We start from the raw sequence: 11,328 nt of genomic DNA, 5'->3' as shown, positions 1-11,328 counted from the left end.
AAAAGAAAAAAAAAAAAAAAAAAAAAAAAAAAAAAAAAAGAAGGACCAAAGGGAGGCCAAGAGGCAGTCTGTAAAGGGGCCGGGCAGGTCGACGTCATGCGCAGAGATGGGTTGATAGATGGTGAGGTTTTATTTATTTATTTAATTTTTTTTTTGATAGATGGTGAGGTTTTTTTTTTATACGTTCACTCTTTTAGGAAAATCCCACTTTAGAGTTTTTGCTCCATGTATGTAATTTGTTTCATCAAACTGATCTTGTAACCTTTCGTTTCTGTAATTTTGCAATCTTGTTATTTATATGGATCAAGTTGTTGCTTGGTATACAAGAAACATGTCATAGATGTAACCATGGAACACAAATCATTCAAGAACCTCTTGGTCCTACTTTGGCTCTCATTGCCTTCTTCTTCCCAATCCCACATTTCTTTAGACTTCTTTGCTGCTTCGTCATTCTCAAACTTCTCTCTCTCCCTTTTCCAAGAAACTCTTCATGAACATGCTGCAATTTGCAAAGATATGAACAACTCCAAAAACTTGTTCCGCCTCACGAATAACAAATGTAGTAAATCAATGACCAAAGACAAGTAACCATAAATGCAAATCTAGGTTAAAGAACATTGAGGTCTCGATGAATAACACCAAGAGAGTGACAAGCCTCTAAAACCCTCAAAATGTATTGATTTGTTGGGTCGGTAACAAATCTTTAAAATCTCTCGGACGTATCGAACCGACCGTCGGACAGAGGTGGGCCCACGGGCCGAGAGAGGACATGGGTGCTCACTGGTAAGAGCAGTCAAGGCGTTACAGTATCTATTAAATGCGAGAACAAAAGTTATATTTTGATTACGCTATGTCATATAAATATCATTTTTCAATTTTTTCATATCTTCAAGGATTATGATTACACACAAACGTCGTATCTGTCTTTTTTTCTACTGCGAAAATTCAATAAAAAAGAAAGTTATACTCAATGAATCAAGTTGAGATATTCACCGTTTTAAATATAATTAGAACCAAAGATACATACAAAGATTTCAACAGGTGGAGTTTTTTCACGATCTTTCTATGTTGGTTCCAGATAAAACTAGATGGCATGTCTGTCTCAAGGTCTTAAGACGTTTTTGTGTCTACCTCGCCCCACCACACATAATGTTGGGATTGATTTTGGCAAATGAAGAGTTATATCTTTCTATGAATACTTATTTTGTTAATTAATCATACAAAAATATGTTCATATCAATACTCTTACTATTTATATTTTCATGTTCTTGTTAGGGTGTGAGGATTGAAGCAACTGTGGACAAGAAATTCTCTATTTATAACATGAAAGCTAATGGTTATCAACTATGAACTTCAGTGTTGGCTTGAACTCAGAAGCGGTTAGAGCGACGTCTCACCCTTAGAAGATATACTTTCTGTAATACACAGTAGTGAAAAAAAATTCTTCCCATTCCAGAAAATCCACTCAATCATTTCTCCTTGTTTTTTTGGACCATTAATGCTTCTATTGACATGACTATTTTAATCGGTAAGAGCACCCTTAATGATAGACTCTTGATGAGTTTTTTATTATAAAAATATTGAAAAAATAGAAAAATAGGAGAGAGAACTAAGAAACTTTATAAATAGAAATAGTTTCTTATTTAAGGACTTTTAGAATCTCATAAGAGACTCTTGACGACACTTGTCTTTTTATGAGTGGTTTATCTTGTTTTCAAAACTAAAATTTAATTTAATAATTTAATTCTATAAAAGTATTAAAATTTTATTTTAAAAAAACTCAAATTGGATCTCTCACCATTGGGGGTGCTTTAAGTTTACCTATATATACTTAAATCGGATCAGATTTATTGTTTATGCATGTTGATTTAGGATTTATGTAAAAAAAGTTCCTCTTTATTTGTTAAACATTGTTGGAACCGTTGTAAAAGTTGGCCATCTAGAGAACATTGCTTACAATTCCCATGATATTAGTGGTTTCAGAATTCCCTTCAAGATCACGGTCAAAAAGTTAGTATTGTTAAGTTCATAAATTTTATTTTAATAATGTTTCCACAAATTTGACTTGATAAACTTTTTATTTAAACGAGGTGAACAAGTTTTGGATTGTATGGCATGAAAAAAGAGGCTGTCGGTTTCCACCATAATTATATCACATGTTTAGTGATGGTGTTCTGACGGCGGTTCTCAGGTGGTGAAAATTTGATAGGTTTTTTGATGAGCCAAAGAATGTTAATTAGGATATGCACAAATAATCCAATTTCAAAACTATATCCAAATCTGAATATATCTGAAGTTGACAAAATTCGTGAGATGTAAGTTTATATTATTTTATATTTCAAGAGAGATATTTTGTTAGCACGTGAATAATATTTTGATTTGTTTGTTTACAACTTTGCATGCTAGCATGAACTGCTCAAGCAAATGTCGCACGATAATTCTATTCATCATCTAAGTACTAATTGTATTTTAAATGGTTGTTAGTGTTTAAGATCCTTGGAATGGTTCCTGATACAATGGTATACTGTCGTATTTTTGTAGATCTTATGGTTTTGGTTTAATGTATTTCTTCTCGATAAAAGCTACATGTGTTGGTTAAATTTCTTCTTGATACAAATTAAACTTTCGATTTTATTTAGGGAATATATATAAAGTAACCATGAATTCAAAAAGAATATACAAACTAACCATGAGCTACAGTAACCTGTCGGTAACATGTCGGAATGCATGTGTAATTACGTAAATATCACTTGCAACACGATTTTTTTTCAAATTACATGTGATAGCATAATATATCTCTTTTTATCATATATTTTTTTTGTATTACACGCTATTTATAAAGAACACATGGCATTTCTTGGAAAAGACATTCTATTCAGTTTATATCTCTTTTTATCATGTTATTTTGTAATAATACACATGTTTTATTAAGATCACATGTGATTTCTTTTAAAAAAGATGATTATTTTTTAGTAGTACACGATTTTTATTAAGATTACATATGATTTCTTTTTAAAAAGATTCTATTCAGATTAAATTTTTCATAACAATGTTTTTTCTTAAAAAAACACTATGTAACAATGTTTTTTCTTCAAAATTCACTGTTTTTTGAAATATCATGTCTTTTAGTTAAATATAACATGTGAAATTTAAATGTTACATGCTATTTTGAAAAATCTCACGAAACTGTCTCGCATATCGTAGATTTCGCAAGAAAATAAATGATAGTTTTGGTATTTCACTTCACCTGACAAGTGACAACGTGGGGTCATGGCTATTTTGCAACAAAAATTTTTCTCTTTGCTATTTTTTTAATTTCAGTGTTTTATTTGGCTATTCAATAATATTACCCACCTTTTATTTAATTGCTATAGATGTCATATTTATTTGTATTAAATAAATTTATTATGGTTTTAATGATACAATTATTAATGAAATCTAATTATTTATTTACAAAAGAGTCTATTCTTTTATTTGATTGAAACTAGATTACATAATTTTATAAATATTCAATTTATATACTAGAAAATTTGCAGATAAAAGTAAAATTTGTTTTATATTTGTCTAATAAAACAATTCAACTGGATCAATATCATAACCAAAAAGACTAAACAGGAAATCAAATCAGATTTCTTATAAACTATATATTTTTTGGGGTGAAAAGTCATATAGTTTAAAAGGAAAACAAAAACTCTATGGGGATGCATGTACTAAACGTTGGATCAACCGGTGATCAGAAAAAATGTTCCTTCTTGTATAAGCCCTACGGCCGAAATCAAGCTGGCATATTGAAGAAGACCTTGGTGACATTGACAATTCCATTAACATCTCAAGTTTCTCTTCAGGATTTGTGGATTTCGGATAGAAACCTGCCATCTTTAAACCACAAGAGTTTCTAAAGATGAATCTTGCAACTTCGATCTCTTCTTCTTTTCCTTCGTATTGCAACCATTCAAAAGTTTCAAGACTTGACAATAGGCATCCCGGGATATAACTTGGTTCGCTCCAGCATGGTCGCGGATATATAGTCTCACCACTATGGACCTGAGACTCAAAATGGCAGATTAGTATTATAATTCTACTTGAAACCATCAAAGTATTTCGAAATCAGTAAATTTACCTGTTCTAGTCTGAGGATTCTTAATTTAGGGGAATCTTTGAGTAGACGTATTAGTAGATTCAATCACTCTGGTTCACATGTACATAGATGCAATCGTACAAGTCGACTAAATATTAGTCCTTCAGGATATGCATTCTACATAGGAGATATGATTAAAGAAAAGTTTAGTATAATGATAGAAAAAATTAATGTATAATGATAAAATCTTTTAAAGAAAAGTTTAGTCTATAGAGAAGAAGTAATAATAATAACCTTTGATGTCGCTAAACATAATCCAAGTTGCTTGATTGAAGTAAGAGAAGAAAGAATTTGCTCGGTATGACTACAAGTAACATAAACATTAGCCGCTTCAATCTTAGGCATACTATGCTCAATGCCACAAAACCCACCTAAGTATTCTCGAATCTCCAAGAGCTCCAAAGAAGGAGCATCTATCAAAAATCCACCATCATTTTCCATGTCTATACGCAATCTTAACATCTCTAAAGAGGCCATTCTAACTATGAAATGGCCCGCATTATCACCCGGGCTTCGTTCTACGACCATAGTTTTAGGAACAGAACAACCAGATAAAAGCAAGGGGACAAATTCATCACTTGGGTACAAACATCCAAAGAAACTTCCATCGTTTCGACAAAACCATTGTTGTCACAACATCTTTTGTTGTTAATAATGACAATATTTCCAAGAGCAACGCATCAGGCAATTCACTTAACCTATCCATATATGATTATGATCTCATACAAAGTTTTCTTCCGCCTCCACATCATTAGCAAAGACCTACTAATGCAGCAAAAGAACCTTGCCGGTGATTAGCAGAAGAATTGGGCCATAGGCCCATTCGACTGATTCCGGTATACTAATTCGGCCGACGTCGAATAAAAACCGGTTAATGATCCAACGGTTAAGAACAAAGGAGGGTGTAGATAAGATTCCGTAAGACCATCTGCAGAAGATAATTCCCCATGTATCAGTCGGTGAAATTAAAGAGGCATCTTCAGGCTCTCACGTTAAGTCTCTCTTTCGAGTTTTTTCTTCGGCTTTCCACTTTTTCCTCTGTTCGTGTCATTCGTAGATCTCGAGAGAGAGAGTCTTAAGGTGAGAGAAACTTAAAAATCGATCCTTTTAGTCAAAGTTTGTGTCTTTTGATTGTTTTGTTCCGACCCTTCTAAAATTTGTTCTCAGGAGAAAAAAAAGGAAAAAAGGTTCGATTTTTATCGATGGGTTCTTCGTCAGGACAACCCGAATTTGATTACTTGTTTAAGGTTTTATTGATCGGAGATTCTGGTGTTGGAAAGAGTTCTCTTTTGTTGAGTTTCACATCTAATACCTTTGATGATCTTTCTCCAACAATTGGTGAGTTTGGATGAAATTGATTAAGCTTTATTACCGATCTGGTGTTTTGTTTTTGATGTTGGATTTGTTTTGTCTAGGTGTTGATTTTAAGGTTAAGTATCTGACAATTGGGGAAAAGAAACTCAAGCTTGCGATTTGGGATACAGGTGAGAGATCAAAACTCTTGTTGTGTGTTGTTGAATGAAATTTATGTGAATGTCACATCTTGTGGTTTTAATTTAGATGTTTAGGGGAATCATTGAACAATCGATAGTTTGAAATTGTCTTTAAAAAAAAAAATGGACCACAGTATGGAATATATAATGTTTTCTTTGTAATCTATTTGAGTGTTGTGTCTCAGTCATTGTTGGCTAATCTCATATGTATGACTTGTGAACAAATGATAAGAGTCTTCTATTTAGAATGGTTTAGATATTAGTCTATCCCCTTTAGAATAGTTGAGAGGTTAGTCTTGTATTTATTATAGTTTATATATTAGGCAACAGTATTACTTACAATTATTTTAAGATTAGTCTTGTATCTAGAATAGTCTAGAGAATAGACTCTTGTACACTTGTTCTATTATCACCGATCAGTTTTTGGGTGTTTCTAATCACTTAGATGGTGGTCTCAATCACTGTTGGCTAAGTTCTTATGTGTGATTGGTTAACAAATAGGAGTCTTGTATTTACAATAGTATAGAGATTAGTATCTTGTGTTTAGAGTATATTAGAGATCAGTCTATCGCTGTTAGAATAGTTTAGAGATTGGTCTTGTATTTAGAATATTTTAAAGGTTAGTCTTGTACTTAAAATAGTTTATAGATTAGGCAACGGTATTACTAATAATTATTGTAAAATTAGCCTTGAATCTAGAATATTTTAGAGATTAGACTCTTGTATTTAGTATAGTTTGAAATGAGTTTCTAGTTCGAATAGTAGTCTCTCTGTATAGAATAGTCTCTTGTAAATTTTCAGTTGTTCTGTTATCACTGATTAGTGTTTCGGTGGTTTTCTGATCACTCAGCTGGGCAAGAGAGATTTAGGACTCTAACAAGTTCGTATTACAGAGGAGCTCAGGGTATAATTATGGGTATGGCTCTCTCTTAATGAACAAAATAATTTGTTATCCTTGATCTACTACACTTTATTAAGGCTTTTGTTTTTCCTAAAAGTGACTTCTGGAATTCTTCATCTGTAGTATATGATGTGACACGACGAGATACATTCACAAACCTATCTGATATATGGGCTAAGGAAATCGACCTCTACTCGACCAATCAGGACTGCATCAAGATGCTTGTTGGGAATAAAGTTGATAAGGTAAGATTTTCTCTTCCTCCTCCATGTCAAGTGTCTATAATGTTCCAGCTTGATTGACTTTAATATGATTTCTCCAGGAGAGTGAAAGAGCTGTCTCGAAAAAAGAAGGCATAGACTTTGCTCGGGAGTACGGATGTTTGTTTCTGGAATGTAGTGCAAAAACTCGGGTTAATGTGGAGCAATGTTTTGAAGAGCTTGTTCTTAAGGTAGTAAATTTGCACCTATCTTCTAGATTTTTGTTCTGAGGATAGACGAGTATGTCTCAACCTTTTTTTATCTGCAGATATTGGAAACACCGAGTCTTACTGCTGAAGGTTCATCTGGCGGGAAGAAGAACATCTTCAAACAAAACCCAGCACAAACCAGCAGTGCTTCGTCGAGCTACTGCTGCTCGTCTTAGACATGGCTTTACGGTTTATGACAAAATTACACTCGTTCTCATCATCTTGTTCTTGATTGTCTCTTTGCTTCCCAAAACCGCAGCATCTTGGATGTATATCTTAACCCTGATTTCAAAGTTGTGTTCCCTAGTTTCCAATCTGGGATTATTGCATCTTATAAAAAAGTTCGTTTTACCTGATCTGGCTGAAGGAATAACTGACCAGTAACATAGTTCAAAACCAAATCTTCTATGCATCATTACAGAAGAATCCATAATTTCGTCGGTATCCTTAGTTCATAAGTAGCTAAAGAACTAAGGCGGATTAAGACATCATTTTTGAGATCCTATCTAAAAGATTCTCTGTTCTTTGAAAATCAGTTCTTTCTGAAGTGTAGAATTCAGATTCATACATGCAATAACTGTTGCAGAGTAGCTCAAAAGCAAGAACATGAGAAAAAACACCTACTACTTAAGTTTTGGTGTATATTTTTCTATCTCTTTGAGTTCTCTTGCAAACTCAATCATACGAGGCACATTTTCTTCTGGTCTGAATCTTACGCATCTCAAAGCAAGTTTACCGAATGCTTCCATTTGCAATCTTAGATTATCGTCACTCGCGTTGTTCAACAGCGATTGGTCTATCAGTTCGGTGAAGGAACCTCGCTCCAGGAACTTGCCAACATAATCAAGCAATGGGACACAAGCATCATCCAAAATGCATCGAAACTTTCCTGTCAAGAGAATTAGCTTGATGATTCCAAGGCCATAGACATCAACATTCCCAGTGACAAAACCTGTTCTGCAATAATCGGGCTCTATATAGCTGGTTGTCCCGCAAATTATGTCAGTTACACCTGATTCTCATTCTGGAATTGGTATGCTGAGGCTGAAACAAGACAATTTAGTGGTCCAATTCGTGTCCAAGAAAATATTTCTAAGCTTTAAATCCCTATGGATTATGGTCCTAGGGAATTCAGTATGAATATAAGTTACAGCATTCGCAATCTCTTTATAGCGATCTTCAATCTTAAACTCCAAGGAAATGGTTCGACACCTTCCCCTGCATGTCCTATACCGGTAAGATTTCCATTCTCAGCGTATCCGCAAACAAGAACCGGATGAGGAAACTCTAGACAACACCCCAAGAGCTTTAGAACGTTTTGTGGCTACTCATCAAAGATGAAACTGCGATATCACGGAATAAATTGTCAGGGTCATAGATCTTGCCTTGACATACCTTTATCAGCACGCTTCTGTTTTCAATCATAACTCTGTCTACAGCGATCATATAAGTCCAGTCGAAGTTATTTGTAGCTTGGTTGGATGAAATGAGTTCCTCCTACAATAAGCTCCCATTCTCTTGGAAAAGAATCTCCTCTTCTTTCTTCTCTCTCGTCTCCTTCTTCTTCGACCTCAAGAAATTCAAACAAGACATCTCTTAACTCAGAGAATTGTGGTAAAGATCTTTTTGCAAACAAGAGACGCAAGAAAGAAAGAGATGGACGCAAACGCAAGTTAAAAAGTCAACAAAGTGAAAACAAAAAAAGTCAATGAAGCAAAAGAGTCAAAAAAGGGGTTTTGGGTGGGCTATAAAGTGTTGATGGGCTCAACAAGGAAGAAGGAAGTCTGGCCCGTGTGGTGGCAGTTTGGTAAATGAAAGAGGTGCAAGCAAATAATTGCATTTATACGTTGACGATGATGTATGAGTCTCATTTACGTTTTAGCTCAAAAGAGCTTGCGATCTGGCTTGTTAGAAATGATATGGCTACAACTAAATATGAGAATGATAATATGACCGAAAGACTGAAGTAACATGCTTACATGTTCTAGTGGAACAAAGAGTCGACCCGAGTTCTCGCGGTCCCAGATACGAGGAGAAGTCTTCCTCACGGTAAATTAAACTACATATGAAATCCTTTACAAAGAAAAAAGAAAAAAGAAAAAAACTAAACTACATATGAATATGAATATATGAAAATAGCATTATATGTTTTGGTATATCTATTTTTGATATATATATATATATATATATATATATATATATATATATATATTTTAATAGAAAATAGACTTCTTTTCCTAGAGATCAATAGCAATACCATCACTATTGAGTGAGAGGGAGTCTACCGAATCGATAATGATTGAAGAATATATGATCGATAAGAGCATCTCCAATGGTTACCTTCAAATATATCTTCAAAATTGAAGGAAAAAATGAAGCAATGCTTTTCCAATGGGTTCCTTCATTTTCTACTTCAAAAAGAATATTTTAAATATATTTTATCTATATTTTATTATTAATTATTAACAAAACCATTTACTTTCTAAACGTATGAATTTTAAACCCGTTAAATTTATATTAAGCAAATAGTTCAACAAATTTTATTTAAAGTACATTATTATCACATTACTTAACACTAATTAAAAACATATATTTATGATGCAATTGTAGACATACACTTCTCCCACAAATGATCAATTAATGCATCCAGAAGTGAGAAATGAGTTTCTTAATCCTTTATTTTTCTGAATCGAGCTAGAAATTCTTGGAATCGGATATTTTCATCATTTTCTATTTCAACATCCAGAGGTTGAGTTTCTCTTCCAATTTCAATTGGCGCATCGAGATCACGCTCATCTTCAATCATCTGATTATGTAAAATTATACATGTAGTCATTAGAGTTAAGAAAGATCTTCTCTCTACAGAGATTGGGTTTCTGAAAAACAAGCTTTCTCCTATTATCTTCCAAAAAGTTCAACATTTCTCAAATTATCTTCCGAAGGGTTCAAGCTCTCAAAATCCAAAAGAATTTCAGAGTAAATCTTTACAACTTGTTAAATCTTCGAGACTTCTCTAGGCCGCGACCAGTGTCGATTGACACTCACACCCTTGATCGGCTCCAAATTTGTTTCTTCAGCTTAACTTCTCGAATTCGCTTCAAAATGTATCATAATCGTGTAAATACTTAAAAAACTTTACAAATAAGAAAAAGACTCTAAAAACTATACTTATATATCATGGATAAAAACCGTAAAAACTATGATATATAGAGACAATGTGTTAGTTTCTTACTAGTAGGGAGATTGGATTTTTATAAACAAAAACGCACCAATGAAGCATAACATGTGTTATTTTTTGTGATTGAAGTTTAAGTTACTTCTTGTATACATTAAAAATTAAACTAAATCCTCCTACATATATGGTAAATATGGAAAAAAAAAATTAAAAATAGGAAAATTGGATATAAAATACAAATAATTAAACTATTGTTTATCTATGCATTCTATGACCAACTGTTACATATTCATAATCTACCCTTCGTAATTGATTTAACCAATTCCAAACAAAATTTAGAATAATTCGTCGGCAAATGATGAAGAAATCATGAAGATACATATAACGTCGAAAATATGTTGTTTTTGTTGCTGTTTTGGATGAATAAAATATGATTTACGAAGTTTAGAATACACCTTCTGAATTAAGAATATGTATTATATACATTGTACATAGCGACTAAAGGGATTTTCTACCTATGGAATTATGAATATGTATTATATAATTGAGAATATGGAATTGGATAAGGAAAAAAATATGGAATTATCTACGTCAAAACAATAATGGAATGTAAATAAATGTTGCTTTTGCCCTATATTTTTTTTCCAAATTATATTTAAAAAGAAATCAAATTAATTTTGAAATTAGTTTTTAGTTTAACAAAAAAATTAAAAGCTGGAGACATAATAAAATTTTAATTATATTAAAACATATATGACTAATATTAAAGCATACAGTAAAACCTCTATAAATTAATACTCGATAAATTAATACCCTCTATAAATTAATAAATTATTCTGGTTTCGAGTTGAGACTAGTGTAAAAATGACATAAATCGATAAATTAATAAGATAATAGTTTTTTTGAAAATTTTCTGTAAACTTATGGTCCCATCAATATCATAAATTAATAATTATATAAACTTCGTACTTTCTCCGTTCCGTTTTAGTTGTCGTTTAAGGTTTTCTCACACAAATTAAGAAAAACATTAAATTTTCTGTTTTACCCTTTATCAATATATTTTATAAAAAAATTCATTGGTCGAAACATTAAAACAGTAGGGATAAAACTGGAATTTTCACAAAACATTTGCATCGAAAACCTAAAACGACA

At 32.5% G+C, this 11,328-nt stretch overlaps 1 protein-coding gene and 1 pseudogene across 1 annotated transcript; one reads left to right on the top strand and one right to left on the bottom strand.

Annotated features, from left to right (window-relative positions):
• Window positions 1-5,133: 5,133 nt before the first annotated feature.
• Window positions 5,134-7,355, top strand: LOC9330027 (ras-related protein RABC1). Its single transcript, XM_002893920.2, has 7 exons — window positions 5,134-5,218; window positions 5,306-5,476; window positions 5,554-5,622; window positions 6,482-6,547; window positions 6,656-6,777; window positions 6,855-6,983; window positions 7,061-7,355. Exons 2-7 carry the CDS (start codon window positions 5,341-5,343, stop codon window positions 7,175-7,177), a joined length of 639 nt encoding a protein of 212 aa, XP_002893966.1. The 5' UTR covers window positions 5,134-5,218; window positions 5,306-5,340; the 3' UTR covers window positions 7,178-7,355.
• Window positions 7,356-7,387: 32 nt separating this feature from the next.
• On the bottom strand, window positions 7,388-9,099 carry LOC110224606 (annotated as a pseudogene).
• Window positions 9,100-11,328: the final 2,229 nt, after the last annotated feature.

This window comes from Arabidopsis lyrata (genome assembly GCF_000004255.2).
Source record: "Arabidopsis lyrata subsp. lyrata unplaced genomic scaffold ARALYscaffold_1, whole genome shotgun sequence".
NCBI lineage: Eukaryota > Viridiplantae > Streptophyta > Magnoliopsida > Brassicales > Brassicaceae > Arabidopsis > Arabidopsis lyrata.
Note: the sequence above shows the minus strand (reverse complement) of the source record. Positions and strands in the feature narration are given on the sequence as shown.

What these genes read in the sequence shown, in the direction of transcription:
- LOC9330027 (XM_002893920.2), top strand. Translation starts at nt 5,341, where the DNA reads ATGGGTTCTTCGTCAGGACAACCCGAATTTGATTACTTGTTTAAGGTT. An exon ending in GCTTGCGATTTGGGATACAG is followed by an intron (nt 5,623 to 6,481) that starts GTGAGAGATCAA and finishes CTGATCACTCAG; the next exon opens with CTGGGCAAGAGAGATTTAGG. An exon ending in TTGGGAATAAAGTTGATAAG is followed by an intron (nt 6,778 to 6,854) that starts GTAAGATTTTCT and finishes TGATTTCTCCAG; the next exon opens with GAGAGTGAAAGAGCTGTCTC.